Consider the following 27,097-nt stretch of genomic DNA (forward strand, 5'->3'; position numbering starts at 1 on the left):
AATTAAGTATTTGCCTACTGACCAGTTGTATGATCACAGTTCACAATAAAATAAATGTTTGTATTTTACTTGCGCCAGTCTCACGGTTCAAATAGATTAGAGCCTTTTCAATGGGCTACATTTATTGAAAGCTTTGATGTAGATTGCAATGTCTTCCTAATAATTAGTGCTACTGGAGAAAAAAATTTGTGTTCACCACCGTTTATCTATTGGAAAGATTATACTAATAACCAGTGATGTAGATATAAAAAAAGAAGTACCGGAACGCTACTCCCTTTTGGGGTAATTAATGAGATTTCAGTTTATGTGAACTCTTAGAAGAAAAACCTGGCTATTTTATTTGTTTCATTGTAGTTGAGTTATGCAGTGTGCTGCTTAAAAATGTGCTATCGGTGAATAATCAATTAAGCTCAAATAAATTTTACCAGATCTTCTAACTGGAATGTGTTCCGATGATGGAAAAAAGTAGCAGAAAGAAGTTCCGGCCCCACTACACTACTGCTTATAATATACGCAGAACCTATCAAGAATCATCAGCAATGTGAATTTATTAATACAAGTGTTTTGTTTACTTGTAACTGTTTGGGTATAACATAACATCTTGCGAACAACTATAGTAAGGCTTTCAACAATTAATATTATAAATCGTGCTGAACACACATATTGCACAATAACCATTCTAACTTAAATAAATCATTAATAGTCATCAGTTACCGCAGCAATACTCTTGACCTTGCATTAGCATAGTTGTATGGACCCTTTGGTAATTATTGACAGTTGCTTAATACTGGACCTTGAATTTTGCTTTCGCCAGAGGTGGGGGGGGGGGGGTCAAATCTTAATGCGAATGGCTCTGGATTGGGCTCATCTGATATTCGTCAATGTTTTCTCGAAGGACCTGTATAAAATATGTTACACTTGGTCGCATCACCACTCACGGAGAATCACTAGTATTAATCACTGAGAATCACTACGACTGATTGACATAAGCAACGTGAAGCACATGACAAATGGCAAAGACTACTTGACCATTTTACTATACCGACTCAGGCTCTCAAGACTTCCTTATTTTACTATATCGCTTGAAACCGACATCTACATTCTGTTGTATATAGTATTGTAGCGCATGTGGTTTTTGAGGGCTATTTAATTAAAAGACCTTTTTTTGGAGAGCTGGCGGGGACGCGGCGTGCTAGACCTTGGCCATGGCAAGAGGGAGAGTGTATGTATTGTAGTTGTTATAAAGCACCCGCTTCTCAAGTTGAGCGATGGTGTGGCAACACTAGGAACTGTCAAAACGCCGCCACAGTATGTATATATACTTGGTAAATTATATATTAATGATATAAACTGTTACAAACTTTTTTGACGTCTATCTGGCTTTAAAGTCAGCGCCAATTCCGAAATAATAATAATAATGCTCGGTTCTGTAATGCTTATTCAATTTTTGGAACGATCAAACTTCAAATGTCCTAACATCCGCCGTACTCAATAATTTTCACATCTATGGTCCGCTCAAATAGGCGTTTGATAGAAAATTGTTCAGTTTTGCCAAAGTTGTAACAAGCCATGCACTATTGGCTGCGCATTCAGCCAAAACTTTTTTCCAAAGGTTTTCTAAAGACTGAAAAACAAGAAATTAAAATAAGTAAAATTAAAATAAATAAAAGCGGCAGTCTGTGGTTGATAAAAAGTATTCTTTTATTTACAAATTGTTGCAACAATTATTTTTATATAATATTAATTATAAATTATTAAAGTTGTTGAGAATCTTATACAAGAATTATAAGGTAGTCACAATTTTACAGTCTGTAACCTGGCACAAAGTCGGCAACGTAGTAGCATTGCCATTTTCCAATATTGACCATATGAAATTTACATACTGTATTCTTTTTAAATATATATCATATTATAAATACGGTGAACGGACTATATCAGATTTTCTTCGATAATTCATTTAATTTTCTCACATCTCTGAAAATTCTACCTAATGGGAATCAATAAATTTGGCTGCTAGGGATTTCTACACAATTTGCGGTGTAATTTATACGAATTGGTTCACGTATATGTATTATATATATATATATTTATCTATACATATGGTATTTATTATATATTTCCGAAATGAGATATGTGACTAGAAGAGATGGATCACTAGATAAATCGTAGAAATATTGGTCACATATACAAATACATACTAAGCATTCATCATAAGGCAAACCACACTATATATACATATAGTGAAAATTTATTATAACATTTAGAAGAATCTCTTTGAATACAAAGAAAAAGTGCTTTGCTCAAAGAAAAATTACTGCAGTAATAAATAATTCATATACTAATAATTATACAGCTGCGACGATTGCATTCTTCAAAATGTTACAATTATTTCGACTATAGATGCATATACATATATTAGATACATAACCGTATATGTATTACAACTAAAGCGGACAATTTGAGAATTGTATCTCAATATTCTTAATATGAAAAAATATTTACAAGTATTTGTTCGTACAATATAATGGGTCTTATAAAATGAAGAATAATCTCAATAATATGAAGATGATTACATTTAAATTCGGAACGGCGTAATCCTAATATTTGACGTTAAAAATCATTTTGTGCATTTTATGCAACAATGGATTTTTTGACGTGACATTAAGCAATATTGATTTGAGCTGTTACAATACAATACAATACAATACAAATTACAATAATATGCGATGAATGAAAATACAATAAATTCGAATGTTAAATTAACTGTATCATTAAAATGAAATAAAAACAATTTGTTTGTCAGTATTTGTTTAAATATGATTACAAGTGGATGATTTGTCGTATTTGAGATATCACTTTGAAAACATGATTATATTTTCATTTACTAAATCATTTTTTTTCATAAACATCACAGCAATTCTTAAGAGTCCAAGTAACCGAGGACACTAGAAGTATAAATATAATTACTAATATTTATAAAAATGATTCTATTACCCGCATAAACACACAAATCATATATCCACATGGCTTAATGCAAATTTGAAAACCCAGTCATATCACCCTATTTTTTAATTATATAATATATATAATTTTCTATAATTTCAATTATGACCACAATTACACTTTTTTGGTGGTGTTATAATTAAACACTTTGGGAAAGAATCAACGTTACATATTATGTTGGTTTTCAATAAACATTTTATAATAAACTAAACAATTTAATTGTCAACTATTTTTTTAGCTTTTTGGCGTATAAGGAAATAAATCGCTTACCCATACATACGCTTTACTCTTTTAATTGATTATTTTTTATAAACGGTGTAATCTCCTAACGATAGTCTTGACACAGGCTTAGTAATTTTAGGTGAGAATCTAAATAATGTTAAATTCTAATTTGTATACTTTAAAAAGTTCAATATTTTTACAAGCAATGTTGGGATATTAAGAAAGTTGTAAATTTTCTCACACACATTTTTTTAATTGCAAACATTGCAACTTCAAATAATAAATCACTATAATAATGCAGTTAAAGCAAATGGTTGCAATAAATATTTTATAAACATAACATTCATTGGTTATATATTAACGACCATTCAGAGTTTATACTATGTATATCAATTAATTTGTATCTTTTTTTTTATATATTATTTAGAATTCTTTCACGTTCATGTAGTATATTTATAATATAATAATAAAACAATCTGAATAATACACGAACAATGCTAAAAGTAAAACAACCAACCACATATTGCAAAATATATTAAATACAATACACAAATCGTCGATAATGAAAAAATAAATAATCCAAACAAGTACATACAGTCCTTGACTTTAATAGTCAAATTTAACTATTATAACATAAATAACGTATTATGTAAGGCATATCAATCATAAAATTTATTGTAATATGGTGCAAAACTATAAATGTCCGATGATTCAAATATGTGATTTTATTGCACATTATTTTATCTAATCAGAATCAAACTACTCTGTTTAAACATTTTAGTGCTTCACTAGTCGAGGACTTTCTGTACTAAAAAATACGAGTTATGTGAAGTACATGCTGATTAAGAGAATATGCCTATAATATTTATTTAATATAATAGTGAAATTTTCAAATATAAAAAGAAATGTTTTAACATTATTAAATATATTATTTATATATTGAATGACATTAACGAGGATTACTTTTAGTAATATATTTACACAAAGTGTTTACAGACCCTGTAATCATGCTGTAATGAATGTTGATAATATGATTGAACATTGTTACCATAAAAATGGTCAAAAGCTGTAGTTTGTACCGTTAAAAATTAACTATTATAAATGACAACACAGTTTAACTGTACATGATAACATATTATTGCTGTACTAGAAAGCTTAATTTTGAATATAAATATGTATGTAAATTAGTATATATATATACATAATATATATTGTATAAGCAATGTTTGGACATTAAGATATTACGTATATTTTATTTATAGTATTTAAAAAAAATATATCGTTGTGTTATAACAGTGGATTATGCATAATGTATATTTCTATTAACAACTTTAAAAGGATTTGTGAATGTATTATTTAATTAAATCATATCAAGATTTCATAAATACAATATTTTTTATTAATATATAGGCACCACGATTAAATGAGAATTTAGGGACAAGCTTCTCATAATTTTATCATTAAAATATGGAAGAAATACAACACGATCAAAATCATTTAACAAACTTTATAAATATATAAAACATTGAATTTAGGTCTTTATTTTATTTTAGTATTGATATAACATAAAGAAAAATAATATACAATATATTCATGAATTGTATAAGCAATTTTATGTAAAAATAAAATATATAACAAGAAAAATTCAATTTTATAATAGTTTAAGATTTTTTAAATAAATATTAGATCATCTAATATCTGACTTAGAATGGAATAATGCAAGGGTTATATATATATATTTTTTTTTAATACATGTGAGTATTTATATTTCATTTTATTACATATCAGTTTCATAATATGCGACTACATTCAACAGCAATAAAAAATTAAGCTAATACATGTCTTAAAACATTGTAATGTATGTTTTGTAGTTCAATTACAATTGTAAAAGAATTATGACAAAATTATTATTAAAAACCGTGAAGTCATTTGCATAATATATGATTTTTTGTCAATTACCTAATTAAATTAAGTATTTTACTGTACACCTACATTATTTGTGGTTCATGTCATCGACGAAATATAAATAATATTATTAGATTATATACAGTGTCTTTCAAAGAACTAAACGTAGAAATATAATATATAATAAATAATGTTAACGAATGAGCATTTAAGCAGTTTTAACGCTGCAGTAGTCGCGCCCATAGAAACAACATAGGTCACACCATTTTCCATAGGTATATAAATTTTATAAATATATTCGTAAATAAATTTGTCCTTATTCAATATAAATTAGTGTAAATACATTTTTTCCCCATTAAAAACCTTTTAGTCTCTTAGAAATTACAATGTTTTTGTTACCGATTAATTTCTTAAAATTTTTGTTAATTAGGAACAATCAATTTTATGATACAATATGTTACATGCATATAATTCATACAATTGATATTATTAAATTAATTCAGGGACACAATATTAATCAAAATCAAAAACTTTTGTGTCTATATCAGTGGTTCGAGAAGTCGTAGGCTGTGAAAAGTTTTAAAATGTGAGAAAATAGTTATTTAATATGCAAGCATGCTTTATTGAACATATTTGGTTATATATATATATATATTAATTTACTTAGTCTTGAAATATTCAAGGAATGAAAATGAGTATTTTTAACGGTTTAAATCAACAAATATATTAATTTAAATGAGTGAGTTTTGGACCTAAAACTTTGAGAACCACTAGTTTATATTATATAGACACAGGGCGACTTATGCAGAGTTAAAAAACTGACTTCCATTATTCAATAAATAAATTTAGGAAATACGCATATGGAAACTCTTAAGAAATACATACATACGTTTATATTTTATATATATGAACATTAAAATAATAATTATAATAATCAATATTTGTCGAATAAATCATATTCGTCATTATGTGGATACTAAATAGCATTTAATGCTCTCCTCGAAGAGCCATATTCATCACCGCCCGAACCACGTCCGTAACGTTCTTCGGATCTTCCACTCTCTCTGGGGTGGGTGTTTCCGGCACCGCTCCCCCTATGATGGTGAGCATGACTCGAATGGTTCGGATGGTCTCTTCGATCGTCATAGTCTCTATGGTCGTATTCGTCCCTGGACGAAGAGTGGTGCGACTGGCGATAGTGGTGATGAGAATGATGCGGGACGTGATGGTGCGGCGGATAAATTATGTCTCTATCCGAGCCGTAGTCATCGTCGTATCCGCGAGCTCGTTCGCGTTCTAATCTATCTCTTTCGCGATCTATCCTAGTAGACCGTCCACGCAGGTGACCAGAATGGTGAGGATGGTATGAAGGACCTGGATGTAAAAACAACACACATTAGACAAAATTTATTATATACATATATTATCAATCAACAGTTTCTAGATATTTTTTGTGAAATATTAAGAATATGGGGCAATTTTTTCTTACAACATGACAATGCCAGCAATGATGCATCATGATAGAACTCCGTTTCAGCCCACGGGCGATTAATACTACACCCAAATTTAATAATGTAACAACAATTGGACAGCACTGTTCTTGACTTGCCAATTAAATAAAACAAAGTACATGTGAATCTCTAGATTATTCGAGGAACTAATATTAGATATATGTATAACTCATCAACATATAGGACTCCCCGACATGCTATAATTTTTCAATTAACTTAGTCTTTTCCACATATTGATACTGACACCTGATTTATATCTGTATGTTCGTATACATAATAACTTGTGCAGTTAAATATAAGCCAAACAGATCTTCCCACCATTTTACTGGCTGATAAAGTCACACTGCTCGGTATCAAAACACGAAAGTGACGTCACAGTTCATTGCAGCAGTTCAAAGCATTGAGAAAGAAAATAAGCAAATAGCCCTGAATAAAATAGCCTCACTTCTGGAGATAGGTCATGGATCACCACACCATGTCGTCCAAGATGTTTTGCAGTTCATAGTGTCTGTAATATTGGCACTACTTTGGCTGAATAGATAGAACTTTTGTTTTTTGTTTTCTAGGATATCAAGAGATAGTGCTATACCTTCTTATCAAACTCGAATAAATTCTGCACACAACCTTCTATGGAAAAGATTATACTGGCACTCTTATGGGATGAACGATTGTTTAATTTGGAGCACTACGTGGCCAGAGGAACACAGATCTATACGCTGATCTCCTCAATAATCATGGTGTGTTTTATTGCACCGTGATAAAGCTTGGCTATATAAACTGCCCGTTCAACGGTTGCAGCAATCCAAGAATGTCTTGAACATCTATCGTATTCCCCAGATATCCCAATCAGTGATTTTCACATCTGTGGAGCATTTAAAGAACCGACAGGAAGAAAGAAGTTGAGGTCCAATATAAAAATGCAGCAGGCGATGCACGAGTGGCTGGAGACTGGAATGCAATGTAAACTACATAGAAAAATTATGTCCTGTACCTTCACTGAATAAATTACAATATGAAAATATTTACCATTTTAATGTGATATCATGATTGTATTCTCATTATTTTACAAAAATATATCAGTAACTTTATAATATATAGTAAATATTATTTTATTAGTAATACACTTCACTATAAAATATTTTTGTTATCATTATTGTTTTTTTTTTATTACATAAATATAGTAGCCAAGACAATTATTAGTACTTATTATTAAGTATTAAATATATAAAAATACACACATTAAACATTGCTATTGGTTAATTATGAAGATATTATTCATAGTAAACACAAACAAAGCATTTGTTACTTACACATCAAGTGTAGAATAGCAGGAATGTTTTATAAGGCAAATTGAAGCACTTGAAAAGTGTCCAATAAGAGATTGCATCATAAAACTGTCAACTTTAAAGCGTTTCTTAATTGTTAATTAATTAATTTACGTGACCAAGTTTAGTGAGAATTGAATAAATATTTCTCCAGTGCTGCGTATTTTCCCTGGAGACGGAAGAACGACGACAGCTGCCGGATCAGCTAATGCGTTATCAACTGTGTAATAAACAAATTTAATCAACTATCTTACTTTACAGAATGATAGTATTAAGCTGCGTTTTGATGTTATGCTTGTTAGTTTAAAACGTGTTAAATGTTTTTTTTTATTATCATATTTCATAAGTTAGATTTAATATTAAAATAACACAATATGTATAAAGTGAAACCTGGTAGGGTAGCAAACGCTCTTGAATATAAAAATAATATTTATGAAAAACGAAATGTTGATAAACAAGCAGGCTTCCTATTAACGAGCACGACCAGATGCATGAACTGAAAGATAAATAAAATATAAGAGTAACGGTAATGAAGATATGACAATTGAAATTTGTTGACCCTATCAACATTATAAAGGTAGTCTGAAAAATAAAACAATTTTCAAGAAGTATTGTCATGGGTGAAATAAATAAAAAAATCTGTATTAGGAGAAAACAATTACAAAAGAATTCAAGAACACATATTTTAAAAATTATTTAGTTATAAATGTATAACTAATTCAATCGGAGCTCAAAATATATGCTTATATAGTATATAACCAAAATATAAAACTCTGATGTAACTCTAATTAGTGATATTCAAAGAAAAATAGTTTTTATTGCAATGTATCATTTGGAGAAATAATATATTTTTAAGAGCTATTGGTACATACTAAAAATATTTAAAAAAAATTAAAACATTTAGTTTAATATTATTTTCCTTCTCCCAAATTTTTAAGCCATTTATTCTAAACTTGAATTGAACAATAGAAGTATAAGTTTCCAAGATATATCTTCTCAAAAATCATTACACTTATAACACAATTTTAAGAACACATGCCATGAGAATTAATGATCACATAATAAAATAAATTGACTATCGACATTCCTTGCATTACCGAACATTTAAAATGAGTTGAAGGATATGAATTAACCTTAAAAATAATAAAATAATAATATATATACATATATTCATATTCTCATAGTGCTATTTCTTCATTTATTAAAGATGATTACTTGAATAGCGAGGTATACAAATTTTCTTGGAACACAGATAGATGTAGTGTTGCTATATAGGATTTGTGACAAGGAACTATGTAAAGGATAAGGTATTTTTATTTAGAGGCATCTAAATAAAAATATATAATACACAATTGAAATTATTTTTAATACTTTATATAAATAATTCTTTTTAATACTTTATATAGATAATTCAGTTTTTCTTCCATATATTGTTATTATTTTAATTTTGTGAGTACTGAAATAATAATAGATTAATTTGTATATAATTATTTTTCGTCATTCAATGAGGATGGTTATTTGAATATCAAAGTATATAATTTTTTTTAGAAAATAGATAAGTGTAGTAGTTTCCTGTTGCCTTTTACACCGGATTGTTTATAGGATGTGTGGGAAGGTATTATGAGAAGAAAAAGGATTTTTTATTTAGAGACATCTCTTGTACACATTTGTCTCTTTGATAATCTATATTAAATAATTATAATTATATCTTATTTCTAGCAAGTTTTTTATGGTTTTCCATTGCCTTCTACACCGAAAGTAAGTTAAATTATATTTCTTAACATTTAAATAAACCTTTTTAAAGATGTATTAAATATGTTAAATTACCTCTATCCCTTTCGTGTGAGTAACCGTACGAATCATGGTGTCCTGAACGCACCGAACAATTTAGATTGAAATTAAATGTCGTAATGTATAACATACGATTTTTTAATTTTTATCTTAACAAATCTACATTTAATATGAAAAGATCATACCTGGCAATTGATTATTTCTATCGTGTGGATTGTTCGGTGTGTTCGGAGTTGTCGGAGTAACTTGAGATGGTTGAGGCGACGGGTTTGTGGGTATAGGTCTAGGCACACCTCCGACAGTATTATTTAAAACAGGATGCGTAGCTCTCCAATATGCCTTTTGATTAAAAAAATATATATAAAACAAATAAGATCAGATAAGCAATATTAAAAGAAAAGCATACTTCGAGATATTCGGCTATGTGTTCGCAAGCGTCTTCTAATTGATTCTCATCTAATATCACATCAAACATTTCTGGCGGACACTGAGCTAATTTTTCAGCAGCTACCATTTGAACAGACAAATTTTTCGTTTGTCCCTTACCTCTAGATTTGATTAGTCTTTGTAAAACCTATAAAACAAATAGATTTATTGCACATTTCATGGTAAGTTTCAAATACAATCATTGTTTATTTTTGCTTACTTTTGGACTGGATATTTTAAGATAAACTACCGTAGGAGCCAATGATGTTTTTGCTAATTGTGAAGGATGATTTATCGTATCACAATCTAAAACTACTAATTGTAACGTTCTCGCTAATTCAAATATTCTTTCAATCTCAGCCTGAAATTGTATATTTGTTATCGATTTATTAAATCATAAGTAGATATTGTAAAAATACAGATAAAATACTAACTTGTACTTCGGCTAAACACGACGATCTTGAATTTGACCGTTCCATAATTGCCCTCTTAGAAGGATTATTTAATAATGATCGTTTTGCTAAAGATATATCAGCCATTACTCTAGTGATGATAATTCTGAAATTAAATATAATATACAGTTAGTATTATGTTTATTTTATTACATTAATTGGTAATTTGCATTCCCTGAAAATATAAAATCACATTTTCCAAAGAATATAAAAAAAATATGTAGATTCTCATCAACTAAATAATATTTTTCAGTCTTATTTACTTTGGATAATCACTTTTTGTACAGTATTATCGAACATATTTGTTCGATTACTGAAGAATAATACAGATTATGTTGTGTGGACTGATTTAAGTTGGCTACCCTAGAGCCATACAGTACTAAGGCAATACTGTCACCGACAGTATTGCCTTAGTACTGTAGCCTGCCTAGTAATTGTTTAGTATTAATTTTAACTATGTAACTATTTAAACGTAAATAAATCTTTTTCAGTGGCTAATATGCGTTTTATTACCAACCCAACGATCACCTATTTGTTATAATAGAAAAGCTCTATTTGTGGGTGCCACTTAATTACTAGCACTTGTATTTGTTTATATTGTCAGTGATCTTACATAATTGTCTATTAGAAAGTGTCATTTATACGACGGTGTTTTATTAATAAGCCTCCAAAGAAAATCGTTGTATTTAGAACAATCAAAAATGTCGTAAACAATGAGTCTAACAAGCCTTTGAAAATTATAAACATTAATCATCATAACCAAAACCATTACCAAATCATTTGTCACTACTTAAATAATGTATTGTGATCTCCAAAACACAGTGATTTCGCTTATAAAAGGCTACACGAAAAATTTATGTTTAATAATAGGTGGAGCTTGAGAATTCTAATTGATCTAAATAAGCTTTTTTCCCCATTCATACAAGGGTTGACATTTGCTAACTGAAGAACAGCGCCATAGTCAGATCAGCGAGATGAAGAAAGAAACTTACTTTGATACATTCACTCATCAAGGACTTCCACTTCTACATCATTACTGAAAAGACATTACAACTGATATTTCTATTCTGCCACTGCAATGAGTACTTTATAAAGAACTCAACTGGCTGTTAAAACCTTTTTGATCAATCTGGACAAATAAGCTTATTTATTATTCGCCCAAGCTTTTGTGAGAGAACGTAAAAGAGGTTGATACTCGCTAACTTCAACACATTCACGCGATTCGAGGGTCAGCAATATCGACTCCTCAAGGACTACTCTACTTCGGACTCATCGTTGACATCATTTACCTCTGCCCGCCACGCACACCCGAATTACATCTGTATATTGATACAAATAATAACTTGTGCAATAAAAACATATGTGAAACATATCTAACTGGTTGAATAAGTCACACCACTTGGCATAGAAAAACAAAATTATTATTTACAGTAGCGATTGTAAGGAATAAATACTATAAAAGTCTCCGATATCTGGCTTTTTAATCAATTTCTCAACCTGATTCTCATAAAGTACATCTTTTAGTTTTTGTTTAAACTAGTATCATATCAATTGAAAAATCAATCAATAGAGGATATAATTATAATTAATATATGTATATTTGATTTCTTACATTCAAGTGATGCTAATTGTATTGAACATTACTCAGTGATTAGAGATGAGTACTGACCTTCCCTCAAAGCGATGCTTGAGAAAATCAAAAAGAGCTTTCTGCATCATATCGGTCACTTCGTAACCCTTAAGTGAAGGTCCCACGAGAACTACAGGTCTCATAGACGGCACTACATCATAAGGAGTTGCTGTTTCTTGCTTTTTGAAAAACGGTTTCCGTTTCTCTTTCGCTGGTGGCGTTGTTAAATTTGATTTTCCGAGGCGACCACCTCCTTGTGAATCAGAATCTTCGCCTGTACACAACATTGAAAAATAAAAGTTGTTAGTAATTTTTTACTTACTATTAAATTAATAATTTTATTTATTATTATATTTAGAAGTAGCATTGTATCTTAAAATATGTATTGAAGATTATAATTCTTTGATTAGATTATGTATATATATAATATACATAATAAGTATAATGTTATATTATCTTGGATTCATTCAGTAGCAGTACTGATGAAATTATTAACTGATATAAGCAACTTCCTGATAAGTAAAGTATTTACATTTAATTTATATTAAATTGTTACTTACACAACTGTGCCAAAAGTCACTCATAGGTTTTAATTTATTTGTATAACTTTTAGTTATATCCCTATAATTTAACAAAATCAATTGACATATTTGTCTATTTTGTTTTTATGTTAATATATAGTAATTCTAAATACAATTTTGTTATATAAGAATAATTTTATAATAATTAATATACAATATTGATTGTTTTATATAACCAAATTGTATTAACGTCAATGTCACAACAATTTTACAACAACCCATTCAATCAAGCAGGTACATAATATTATATTAAATAATATAATATAATGTATTTAACATATTCTTCATCACAGCAAACATCAAATGTTCAACGTCGATATGTATTATTTATAAAGTAATCGATAACATATTTTTTATATACAACGTTACTAACATTCAATGTCATTTTTAATAATACACAATTGGCTTTACATACAATTAATTTACACATGCTATATTTATACCACCATTGCTGGGACCTTAAATAAAAGATAAACATTTAAATACACCATATAATTATATATTATATCCATCACACATACATATATAATTATTAGGAACAGAATTGGATGCATTCTAAAACTGGTTTATGTATTTTGCTTAATAATTTATATAAAAAAATCCAATTCGATTCCTTTCTTAATATCCTATAATATATATATAATAATAAATATTGGACTTGGGTATTGGGGTAAAAATAGGGTATACAGACGGGATTTTTGGGGAACGACCAATAGGAATACATGAACATGTGTGAAAATGATTGATAATGCACGTGTATGATTTGCAGTAAATTAAAAATCTTAAGCACATTGTGAAATTGAACACTATTAGCAAAAAAAAACTCACAAGGTATTTTATATATTAATATAAATATTACAAATCAATTTCACAATGATTGTCATTTATGCAAATCTTCATATCACATTCTCGTTAGTTATAAGGAAAAATAATATTAAATCAACCACTTTATATGTGGAGATTTTTAATAAAACTAAATTTGTTAATATACAAGTATTTTTGTATTAATTTAAATAAATTGTTATCCAAATTCATGTGAGTAATCATTATTTTTATATTAGAATGTTTAGTTATACAAAATTTTGATTTTAAAATCCATCTAGTATCGGTCGTTATCAGTACACATGTCCATTGGAATATTTTCTTATCATGCTTTAAAAACCAACTAAATTCCTTTGAAGTTTGTTCATAAAGCTTACTTTTGCAATTAAATACCAGAAATAGTATAAAAAGGATAGTTTCAAGAGACACTCCTTGGAAGTGCACATCAAAATATAATCTCACATATATAACAATAATAAAACACAGAAGGAAGGTATAAGTTCAAACACAATTACAACGGACAACACCAAATCAAGCAAAATTATACATTAGTCGGTTACGTAAAGTTTGTAATAAGCGCATGCAACAAACATAAGCCTTTATAGTATATCTTTTGATCATTCATGCAATTGACGACGATAACAATATTCACATATACCTAATAATGAGCACGCATGTCACATTTATGTTTTCGGTGATCTCATGAGTCGATTTACATAATAAAGCATTATTAACGTTGTTAAGCTCTCTTCTTGATATGACAATTTGTGTATATATGTATATGGACATATATATATTATATACAGTTTTTACCTAAGTTATTAAATTTTATATTCCATAATTCTTATAATAAATCGCTAAGTGAAACTACCACAGATTTGTTTAAGTGGAGGGTGAATTAAAATATTACTTCCAGTTTTTGAATATTAAATATAATGCCAATATCTATGTGCTTAGTGTTTTTATTAATATATTTTTTATCAATTAGGTACTGTATGACTACAACTAATTGCAAAATATTTATCCATAAACTTTTACTAGTGAATCCAATTATTCGTTTTTTATTCTCTTATTCTATCTGACGTGTGTAAGCATTTTCGTAAGCATTGCTTGACTTTGCCAAAGTAATATTACTAATTCAATAATTCTGTTACTCTACTATTTTTTGTAGACTATTCAGTCCTTAAATGGGTAATTCTTTTTAGAATAATTAATGCATTATAGAGTCAGAGTAGTATTTATAAGTAAAGCGATCATAAAACAATGTAAAAATATGTAATTTTTAATTTAATAATTATTGATGCACTATGAAAGTTCGTTAAGTTATTTTTAATATAAGTTTGTAACATAATTAATTTTATTAAAATTGTTGTCACTAGTATTTTTTGTAAAATTTTAACATCAAAATTAAAAATCCGTCACAAATTTGTGATTTTTATTGTATACCATAGATACAATCAGGACCCTGATTTACAGAAAATAGTCAAGAAGCTTGATACTTGGGTACAGCATCAATTAAGCAATAAAAAGTTGTGAAATAAATTTCTTCTTGGCCTTTGTTACTTAAATGTAATGAAAATTAGTTTTTTCTCTAACTCATCACTGGTGTTGAAAAGTGGATCCAGTAGAACAACGATAGTCGAAAAAGATCTCACAGCGGGGTGAGCTAGTATAGACTTTTTCAACGGCTGGAATGCATCCAAAGAATGTCGTGTGCTTGTTGGGTTGAAATGGTATAATGTACTACACCGATTCCACCAAGTACTGCTCACAATTAACTATACTGAAAGAAGCAATCGATAGGAAGAAGGCCAAGAGAAAATACATTATTCCATGACGGCAATGCTATACCAAACATTTCTATGAATCCTCGGCAAACATTGTTGCAAATTGGCTGGGAAGTTTTAGTGCATCCACCATATAGTTTAAGCCTTGCACCTTCAGACTATTATTTGTTTAGTTTTGCATAGGTCTTAAATTTACTGGATTTTTTCTGATAAAACCACTGGGATCAGTGTTTTGTTAAGAAGCCCAAATAATTATTTAAGAAAGAAATACTATAAAAGAAATACTACTATAAGTAATGGAAGATGACCATTGAGTAAAATGATGTATATATATAAATAAATAATTTTAAATTCTCAATGAAATTGGAGTTCTCAAATATAAGATTTAGATAAGCTTTTTATGGTGGTAATAAAATGATATTATATCTATTCTGCCATTCATTTTTTTGGATGTAAGCATAAAAAAAGTAATATTTTTTACTGTCTCTATAAAATTTAATTGTATTTATATTTCCACTGTAAATACAAATAATATAAAGGGAAATCTAAGATTGTATATAACTAAATATGATTACCCCCACCCCTAATATTGAATTGAAAGTAAAAAATTGCGATTTCTAGGCATTGCAAACATTTATATCGATCGTTAGCATTGCCTTTTTATGGGCTTATCGGTCATTTATATTATCGCGGGAATGGGGTAATTTTATTATTTTTGACGTGAATTTTTGAACTCTGAGAAGCGATGAAAAAAATTTGCTATTTTTTAATCTAATGAACGAGCGCAAAATTAGTCACATCTTAGAAGTGAAGAATTCACATCAAATGTAATGAAATTGTCCCGTCGCCGTCGTAGTGTGAACGACCGGTAAGCATGTTTTGGTATTTACTACTACCTATGACTCTGTATGCAAATTATCTAAAATAAGTAACCCAAGTGAAGAGAGCCCAACGACGCTGCAGCTGCAGTGCACTCGATGTGGATGTAAGCGAGTCGTCGCGCGTCGTGAGTCGTGAGTCGCGAGGAGGGACGTACCGGGCGTGGGGGGAGTGCTACCTCTGCTGGGCGGCTGCGCGGAGGGCGCGCTCAGGCTAGCGGCGGAGCTGGCCCCCGCGGGGCCTGCGCCCCCCGCGCGCCCCGTCGCGTACAGCCGGGAGGTGCGCGCCGCCGCCGCCTGGACGCGCACCTGCTCCAGCTTCACCGGCGACGGGATGAACCCGACGTCGCACCCTTCCTTGACCAGCCGCCCGATCCACCAGTTGTTATCATACTTTTCCTGGAACAACACCACATACAAACTGTAGTTATTTTACATTTTATGCAACTATTCATGCAACAGATACTATACTCATGAGGGAGGTACGACCCGGTATTGAACACATTTTAGGAAGAACCGATGAATATGTGAAAAATAATAATTTTTATCATCTAAAAGGTTAAGCTAAAATTTTCTCAATTTATTGAATATTGGGAGATATTTTTCTACGTGGTCTACGTGGCGTTTAAAAAAAGTTTTCTAGCGCTTAGAAGGTGCATGAATACATATAGAAAAAAATGGTTTAGTACGTAGCTACTCGTGCACTGCTTGCTTCAGCTCTTCATCGGACCTGAACCTGTTTTCTTCCATCGCCCCTTTGAGTAAAAATCATTGGGGGCGAGATCTGGCAAATACAGCAGATACTCAATATACTCATGGATTTATATGGCTAAGGGTTGCGATATTTTCAAGAGTCATTCGTCTTTAATTGCTGTCAGTAGAATATAAATTTCTGCGCATTTTGTTTTTTTTAGCGTTAGCATTTCCAGCAATTTAAGTTGGATATCTCTACATATCTTATCCCTTATCCGTCACTTTAAATTGATTAGTGATGCTAAAGATCACCAATAGTTTCGTGTCGGCTTATCGGTCACTCGCAAAAGCCTAGGTAGGACGTTGTGCCTAGTCTCAGTCCGCGCAGCGTACTATAAAGCGATGTTCGTATAGGTTTTATTTGTAGTTTTTAACTATTCGAATCTCCTGAGATTATGCAAATACTGCACAAGGACTTAAAAAAATACTCCTCTATATAGAACCCCACGCAATCTTGATTAGATTGCAGATCAATGATGATTCATGCAGAGATTTCTTTCTCTTTTCCGCATATAACTGTAAGCGGGATTTATTCGGATTTTAGTAAGAGGTTTCCAGATCGTAGTGTAAATCAGTAACAATTACCAATAAGGTAAATTTTTGGTTCAAAGTGCTACAATTTTTTTTTTAATTATTTAGTTGGCGCTATACCTGCAAATCTGCATAGTATGGACTGTGGAACATCATAGACTATGAAGTGATTTACTCTGAAGTCATGACTGTCTTTCTCACCTGGTAGAAAGACTAGTCGACTTGTACATTTAAAAGTTCATAGGTTTTATCTATTAAATATTCAGAACCGAATGACAGCGCTGCTTCATTTTATTTAGTTACAAGTGCTGCGCCCATTTAGTGTTGCATGCTTGATTCGTACAGTCAAATGTTAACCCCTAATCAAACTACTATATACTATATGTAACAGTGCTGCAATAAAAACAAGAATAAAAATAGAACAACACTTTTAAGGTTTACATTTGAATTACTTTCGTGGATTATTCTCGAGCACTATATCTACGCGAAGCGATAAATCACTTACTGCGATTAGTAGTACCACTAATTTTCAGGATAAATATATTAAAAATATACAATAGCTACAAAGTTATATAAATTCAATATGCTACAAAGTTATATAAATTTAATATAAGCATACATAGAGAAATTGGTTAGCTTATTGACTGCAAATACAGTAAAATTGAATTAACTTTTTAATGTGCTACCCAAAAGTTTTGGATATTTTGCTTTTGCGCAAAAACTTGCAATGTTTTTTAAATAATAATTTATTATTTTCATTAAAAAAATTCTTTCTAAATATCTAATATTAATAGGTTGCAAAGCTTTTTATATAGAAAGTAAAGGTGCATTTGGCTGCCGTGTACATTTTTTTATATTTTATTAACATAAATACAATTTTGAGGTTTAATTAAATCGTAGTGAGAATCGTTTCGTGAATTTTAGTTATAATTAAAAATTGAATACAGCTTTGGACAATCATGGCTTGCACAAATTATTATTAAAATTTTATATAAAATGACAAAATCTCCCATGGGAGCAATAAAAATTGCATTTCAATATATTTTATTCATTATTTTAAACGTAAAATCAAACTGGTTGTTGCCATTTACACGGTAGTAGCCTTCAGTGGTTTTATAGCAATAATCAAACGCCTTTTTACTGCTCTATTTAACGAAATATACATTTTTTTACAAAGCTTCTAATAAAATCATACACTATTTCTAATAATTTTGTTATCATATTTATTTATAATTATTTTTGTTAAAGGTTTTTCATTAAATCTAAATTTATTAGTAGTGAAATATATCGTTTGTGTGAAAATGTATTTGTATCTAAGATCTGCCACTAATTAAAATTCCATATGAATTCACAACGATTTTCGTGTATGTGAAATTGGAATTAATAATTATTATAATTCAAATTCAGCGTAGGTTTTCTTAGTTTTTCCTAATCCTACGGGCACATATCGAGGATATTAATAAAATTGGCATTAGTGCGAAAAAACATACCATTTTTTCATTATAGAACGTTTCATTAGATGGCGTAACAAAATACTATTTTTAAATATCTCCGTAGAATCTTTAAGAAATAGTTAAAATGAGAATCTATGAAATAGATCCGTCAAAGTGAAATATCACTTAAAGTACTTCTCATTAAAAACGATGGTGGTAATAATTTGGTTGGTGTGAAAGCAACATTACACGTTTTTCACTAATGCCCGATTCACACGGAAGCAAGTGGGTCGGGCAAAACTGGCCCCTAGAGGCAAAACTTGAATTTATTGCACCTTAGAGTATAGTATCGTGCACCTTTGGGAACTATAAGTTCCATCACTTGAATACTAATGACTTTGACCAGCTATTTTTTTAAATAAAAAAGTTCTCTTTCTAGATTTTTGATTCCTTAAAGATGTAATCGTGAATTTTCTGGCATTTGATTGAAGGCAATACAATTTATATTATAGTAATTACATTTATAGATTACTTTAAAAAGATTTTGGTCATTTGTAACTAATTATAATAATATATTAAATAACAAGATAACGATGATATTTAAATAATCTTTTTAATTTAAAAAAATATATGAGAATGTTATTCAAAGAAGAAAATATGTTTGGAGGAGATTGAAAATTAATAGACTGCAAAGAATCTCATTTCGGAAATTATTATTTCTAGTAGAGCTTTTAGACTAGTATCTTAATTTATGCATTGTTCATACCTTAATGTGCAGGAAATCTCTGACGTCGAACGATATAGCATTACCGTGCACGGGTGAATCATCGTCCAAGCCGCCATCATAAGACACGTTGGTGCGCACCGCAAATGCCACCGGTTTCGACTGAAAATTATAATAAAAAATATTATAGAAACAATCGAAAAATATCAAAGAAAGCATTACAAATCACAAAAAAGAGAAAATGTAGAAAAAGCTTTAGAAAAATTACCATTCGAGATTCGAATCTCTGGACTATGCTATAAGTTATTTAAAAGCAATATATATTTAAAGAAGTGATACAACTATTGATGTATTACATTATAAAAGTCGTCCCACATTGTCATAAGCTTACTAATAATGATACGCGTTAGATAACAATAGTGAGTTAGGCCTATAAATTGTATTTAATCAAACAAGTTACCGTACACGTATTCGTTTTATTTGCTTTCCTAAAAAAACACAGTAAATCTTACAAAAATATTACCAAAACACTCGTTATTATGTTAAATGTATAAAGTGATATCTTATCGATAAATGATCGAATAATAAAATAAAAATTGTAAACAATAAAAGGGGAATGATTAATAACGATGAAAGAGAGAAGAATTCAAAGACTTTTCAATTCATAACTTTAATATTAATTACTCCTATTGTATCAATATTGTTTACATCACATAATCAACAATTACAGGCGTGTTTTTAACATAGAATCAATTATTAAACAAACACTACACATAAAAAGAGTGTATTATATGTATATACAAGGCGATCTTAAATAAGTTAGTCTCGTTCAAGGCACGACGGTCAACGAGTATGGCTTCTCGGCCCTTATGCGAGTTTTTCTCACTTTTTTATTGCAATAATTATTATATATATGTTATGTATAATCAAAACAAACCCTCGCTTTCTCTAATTGACCCAGCGCTTGGCGTTCCTTCTCGCGCCTCAGGGATTCCTTTTCTTCGTCCAGCGAGAGATCTGATGAAGGCTGCGAGTAGTTTGAGTCTGCTGAGCCCTAAAAACCACATAAAACAACATATAGCATCGCATTTGAGAGTATGTCTTAAATCTAAAACGAATCTGAATCCTATAAAACTTCACGTGAAATCTATTTGAAAATGTTTTCATTCGATTTAATGTATGTAAAATGTATTAAAGAAAAGGTCACGTTTCTAAATTGAGTTGTTTTTTTTATGTTCATGTAGATCGTGCAACTATTATTAAATATTTTAACATGCTTGTTTTGTTATAATTTTTCTGTAAATCATGTGTCTTTTCTTAATGATTTAATTTGTTAAGTAATAAAGTTTATAAAAACACTAATTTTGATTGCTTGTATTAATTCATTTATAGGACTGTCAATATTTTTTTAATACTAGTTAAAAATAATATCTATAAGCCATTTTTTTATTTTCCGTTAAATGCTTGAATACATCTCATGATTATACAGCACTGATTGTTTACAAAACTTTTGTGAAAACTCTAAAAAATCTCTCCATGAGTCTATAGGATATGATGGTTATTAAAAAACATGAAGTAGTAAACATAACTTATAGACGCAAATCGCACTGATTTTTATGATGTTGAAAAGCTTAACGTATGCAAGATTTGGAATATAATCTTAACTTTGAAGATGTTAAATATTTCGTAAATCAAAGTATGGAACGGTGCATCTATTAAAATTCCATAACATGTATGAAGGCTATGGCGACCACACACAGATGCTCACGTTTGAAAGGATCTTATTCTCAAAACCTGCGTTAATTTACTGTGACCAAAATGATCGTCCATCAACAAGGAAGCAAGACAATAGCGTAAAGGATGGACTACACAAAAGCCCTTGTTACGAACAAAAAAAAAAGAACACGCATGCGTTCTTACTGTAAATATTCTCCGTCATTGAGAGAATATCTTTGTTGCGAAACGATCACGGATATAATAAATCACTGGATCTACGAGATTCCCGTTGCAATTCAATACGACCTTTGACAATGCCCGTATACCCATAAGTTGTTCTAAGAAACGAGTACATCTATTGTCTAGATGATCGCTGCGTGAGTGTGTAGTCAGCAAGCTTTGCAGCCCTGGATATTTAAGCCTAAACTGCGATGAGGAAAAGGGAGCGCAGACTCCGGCAGATACTTGAAGAGACTAGCAGATTTACACTGGAGGAACTGCCTCCAGACATTATCGCTGCAGGCACCTACAAGACCTCTGAGTATCTTCCACGGACATCATCCCTGCGCCAGCTTCTCCACCACCGCTCAGAGAAAACATGTCGCCATTTATCTAATAAAACTAGATTCATTTGGGTCTCACTGGCTACGAAGTCACACCCCTTAAAAGGCCTTATATATGTTTAAGCCTTAATGAAAGTAAATCCAAAACCGATCAAAGTGCAGAATAATTAAAATTTGTGTAGTACAAAAAACCGCATCACAGATGTCAGCGAATAGTCGCTAAAACTCAAATACAGGTTTAAAATAATATTTGAAAACTAAATGTATCTTATTTAGATTCAAGCATTTAACGGAATATTAATTTTGCGACAATTTGTTTGGGTTTTAATATCTAGAAAAGTTAAAACGTTTTAAAAATATTTTTATCAATTTTATTATGTAAAATTTTAAATTCATTAACAAAGTGTTTCTAAAGTGACTATTTATTCGGAAAAATAATAAGATTTTACAAAAACACCTTAAGAAAAATAACTATCAATCACTACATATAGCTTAAAACGAGTGTCTGTTTTATTTTAAATTCCAACACTCGACCAAATTTTGTTCAATAGTTAAATTTTTGCTCTAATTTTATTCATGCTTTTTATCTTGCAAATACAAAAAGTCACTAAAACAAATATAAGAATTCGCAAAACCTTTTATGTAACATTAATAACAATCAGGCGCGTACGGTGAGATACATTCCCTTTCGCTCGCTCGCGTGTGAGTGAGAGATAAGGGGATGCGGAACGTATGTAACGCACGCCCTTATCTCTCACCCATTCCTGTCATTTAACACGCGAGCGAGCGAAAGGGGATGTATCTCACCGTACGCGCTTGATAACAATAAAAATTATAGCAGCATATTTTTTTAAATGTATTATTTCAAAATAATAGATATTCACTTTAGAAACACACTATATATAAGATCCTTTAACAATTTTGTTAGTAAAAAGGACTACATTTACTAGACAGTCTAGCCCTTTTATTTCAATGACTTAATACAATTATTATTAAATATGTTTTTAAATCTTTCGTTGTAATATGACAGACGTTATTAGCCCAATGCACAACGGGGTAGACATGATCAACCCATACAAGTATTGATACACCAGTCTGGAAATTGGTATAATATATTTTATTGATTATAAACTATTATTACAGATTTTTTATTTAAAAAAAAAATAAGCCTGCTGCAAGATTCTAACTCGCAGCTCTGGAGTATTAACCCAGCACCTAACCCTTAAAATATATACATTTTACCAATAAATATACAATTTTGAATTAAGAATACTGAAACATTATAAATAATTTCAGCAATATTTTTTAAGATTACCCCTGACATTTCTAAACATTTTTAGGTTCATTGGAAGCATGTATTAGTTTAATAATAAACTGCACAATATAAAATATAATGAAAAGCTGTCGGAGTGAATTTAGTAGCTTATGTTTCCTTCAAATCTTATTATGCAATAGTCAATAGCTTTATTTACTACTTTTAGTATATGAAAATTTTCTAATAGAATAAACTATGATCTTTTTGAAAATTTAACTATGTCAGACTACAACTTCGATCGAAAAAACCTGCGATTCTTCAATATAGGCCACGCTGACCGTCAAACGCATCAATTTGGCTTTATTATTATCTCATTGGCACATTTCGCCCATAACGTGTCACGCGATAGGTCAATTCAATTAATTCCTTCCACAGCCAGTTGTGACGGTGAATATCCTTGCTAATCCACAACCTGGCAGTGGTACGATTGTAGGTATATTATGTAACGTGACCTGTATTTCTAACTAATGAAGTGTTAAAACGATATATGTGTGTGGTATATTATAAATGACATATAAATGGTATCCATGTCTCAATTTATTTACATATTGTACAAACCGTCTGTCCTGTATATGTGCTAGGGTCGTGCGAGTTCATATCGATCTTTTTTTGCAGGACATTGCATGGCATGCGACATCTAACATTCAATATTAGTCCATAAAATGCATTCGACGCAAGCTAGGCCGCTTGCATTATTTATTATCCATAGAGCCTTCGGTTTGCACTCGGAACGCTATAATAATAAATTATAGCTGTAGCGTTACATTAATAATGAAATGAGCAAATTTGTACTAAACTATAAAACAGAAGGCTCCATTATATGCAATCGAACTGAGTCCATTTTAATACGTCGTTAATAATATTAGTTTGTGTTATATATTTTTTTGTAACAATGGAACAGTTAGATTGCTTTCATATAGCGTTTGTTATATTGTATTATATATTTTATTATATAAAGAGAAAAATATCTTACCAAAGATGTATACTTGGTCATATGTTAACACTTCCAGTTGTGAAGATAAGAGTGGGCATGCAAATAACGGAAACGGTAAAAACATGAAAAAATAAAGTGGTTGAAAGTTTGAGAACAGTTATAAAAAATCTGACAGCAGTTATTAGACAGAGGGTGGATAGAGGGCGAGGGATAGAGGAAGTGTTCATATGCGTATCTATCGTACGTACATATAGTAATATTGCGGTAAAATATTGTAGTCAGTAAGTATAGTAGCATTTAGAGTTATATAAACTTGAACGTACTACATCGATAATAATGACATTGAAAGTTGAATGAAATGAGAAATGTTCTGCATCGATTAGTTAGATGTATTTGTAGCACTTATTAAATTAATGTATATATTAGGATTCGAGGAAGTCAACTATATTAGTAAGAAAACAACATTTTATTTTATAGCCATATTTACCGTAACAAATATATACATACATACATACACACATAAGTCAAAATATGTTAGTGGCCATTGTAAAAAATCTTACAAGGTGAAAAATACATACTTATTGGTTTTAAGTGGATATATGTACAACGTTTTTCAATCTTAAGAGGAAAACTTATTGTAAAATATACAAAATATAAATATATATATTATATATAAACCAATTCACGCGCATGCTCTTTCAGGCATTCAAAAATATTTTTCATATCATTTCAAAAATAATAATTGAAAGAAAGAGACAATTTTATATAGTTTTGGTTACTCTGCTTTAAAATAATTTAGTAGTGATATATATTATTTATTATTAACATATAATGTCTAAAGTATCCTGAAAGAGAGTAGAATTTTATCATACATATATGCTACAAGATATTTGTATATTTATATGGATTGATATTATAAACAGTTTGCTATTAACTAAACATATGTTTAGTGTGATATATATCTAAATTATGTAACCGCTGTAACGTTGCAAAAGTTAATTTACAGCACATTAAATATTTTTACTTTAATTTTGATTTGGCAAGTATTGATTCAATAATCCTGATTTTTTTATTTAATTAAAAAAACGCTTAACTATTATCTAAGGCACTTTTTCAGGAAAGCAACGTTTTTTTATCTGAATATAATATAAATGTGCTATCTGGTTTTCTTCAGCAATATTAATTTTAGCACTATATTCCGTGTGTAATAAACAACTCGTAGAACTTTGTATGGAACGCGAGTTTTAATCGAGTGACTTTCTCTATTACAGGATTTTTTTTCATCAGACAACAATGAAGACGCTTTGAATATGAGTCATGATGCGGATGTGGGATGAAATGGCAATTTCGAGAGAGAGATAGAGAATGAAAAATAAACATAATGCGGGAGAAATGACGACAAAAAGCAAAAACGAGACGAATGCATTGTGCATAAAAAATGACCGAAAAACGTAGATTTTCCAGCAGACGTCACAGAAAAAAGCACTTCATTTATTTATTGTGCTTCAGAAAAATGAATACACTTTTCAATTGATCTTAAAATCGTATCATTACCATATGAGAACAATGATTTTTTTTTTATATTTGTAGATAGCGTATGTTCGTTTTTTGGTACATGTCATATTCTCGAGTGCGAAGTACGGCGTGAATCAGCAACAATGGCACTTTGTGTGACCTTCGTCATTAGTGTGCACTTTTGCGAAGTGGTCCTTAGAAAAATCCATGTATGCCTATGAGACTGTTGTAGAGGCTGCGAGGTCACACATACACACATTTGTGCCTTTGGATATTAATTGTGGGAGTGTATTCCATCGCAAATGGCTTTGGTTTTATTCGAACGGCTGACGTAGCAATGCGACATTTTCATCCGTTCTCGTTTGTCTATTCTATTGTATATTCATTTTCTTTCGAAGAAAAAACAGACTGAATATATTTATTGAAACCTCAATTTGACCGGCGAGTCTGTAAAGTTCCGTTTGAAGCGACTATATATTGAATGGAATATTTTCTTACGTAGTTGTGGAAAGTGTGGTACAGTACAGCAATTATTTATAAAGTAAAAATATAATTACACAGTTCTGTGTGAATAGAACCAATTATTTTATATACATAGTATGTATTTAAAACACTTATATGTTGACATTTGACTTATAAGTATATTCAAACTTAAAACTATATTAATATGATTTGATGAACACTTATTTTTAGGTATACAATTGTAATTTTAAGTAAACTATTTAATACTTCTTTTAACTGCGATATTTGATATGCTACAATATTATAATTATAAGTAACACTTACTTGGTTCAAATTTTATCAAATACATTATACATATTTAGGTTTATCCTATGAATTCATTTATGCTAAGATTATTGTGCTTAAACTGTTCACCCTAATGCGTCAATATATTCAAAAAATAATAAATAGTTTAAAAATCATAATAAATCAAAATAAAATTATACGAAGCTGACATTAAATAGATAAATTTGCAATGCTAGCGTATTAAGGAACTGGATGGCGACAGGCGAGCCGGTCAGTGCGGACTTTCCGATGTTGGGTTCATCAATTTTATTCATACAAAGAACAATTTAGCACGTAATAAAACGTTTAATCAGTCTAAGAAAAAAACTATTTTTTCGTTAAAATGGACATCACCGCGAGAAACATTTTAACAGCTTAAGTCACAAAGTATCCACTATAATTGAAATTAAAATATCCATCGCATTGAGAAAAGATCGTGCCTTAAGAATTTACCTTAAATTGTCTGTTTGTAATCTGCTATAGCCATCTGAGCA

The 27,097-nt window shown here is 30.1% G+C and overlaps 2 protein-coding genes across 10 annotated transcripts in view; one reads left to right on the plus strand and one right to left on the minus strand.

Annotated features, from left to right (window-relative positions):
* Window positions 1-7,743, plus strand: part of rau (RA domain-containing protein rau) — a 55,944-nt gene extending 48,201 nt beyond the window's left edge. Inside the window, exon 7 of the mRNA XM_088204195.1 lies at window positions 7,208-7,743. The gene's annotated coding sequence lies outside the window, so the exon portion shown is untranslated. The remainder of the gene's footprint in view (window positions 1-7,207) is intronic.
* Ca-beta (Calcium channel protein beta subunit) overlaps window positions 1,677-27,097 on the minus strand; it is a 45,902-nt gene continuing 20,481 nt past the window's right edge. For 3 of the 9 annotated variants that reach the window (XM_088204188.1, XM_088204184.1, XM_088204191.1), the window contains exons 2-11: window positions 20,712-20,828; window positions 19,817-19,936; window positions 16,492-16,732; window positions 12,305-12,539; window positions 10,618-10,741; window positions 10,404-10,544; window positions 10,164-10,331; window positions 9,943-10,096; window positions 9,794-9,835; window positions 1,677-6,504 (exon numbers count right to left, since the gene is read on the minus strand). In XM_088204188.1, the coding sequence (XP_088060314.1) occupies window positions 6,107-6,504; window positions 9,794-9,835; window positions 9,943-10,096; window positions 10,164-10,331; window positions 10,404-10,544; window positions 10,618-10,741; window positions 12,305-12,539; window positions 16,492-16,732; window positions 19,817-19,936; window positions 20,712-20,828 (1,740 nt within the window). In that variant the 3' untranslated portion in view covers window positions 1,677-6,106. Of the gene's footprint in view, window positions 6,505-8,356; window positions 8,463-9,793; window positions 9,836-9,942; window positions 10,097-10,163; window positions 10,332-10,403; window positions 10,545-10,617; window positions 10,742-12,304; window positions 12,540-16,491; window positions 16,733-19,816; window positions 19,937-20,711; window positions 20,829-23,926; window positions 24,202-24,341; window positions 24,372-27,097 lie in introns of those variants that run through there. The other 6 variants (XM_088204190.1, XM_088204186.1, XM_088204187.1 and 3 more) reach the window with 6 other exon arrangements.

This window comes from Plectrocnemia conspersa, unplaced genomic scaffold (genome assembly GCF_051122295.1).
Source record: "Plectrocnemia conspersa isolate PC_06_02 unplaced genomic scaffold, ASM5112229v1 ptg000014l, whole genome shotgun sequence".
In the NCBI taxonomy this organism is placed as follows: Eukaryota; Metazoa; Arthropoda; class Insecta; order Trichoptera; family Polycentropodidae; genus Plectrocnemia; species Plectrocnemia conspersa.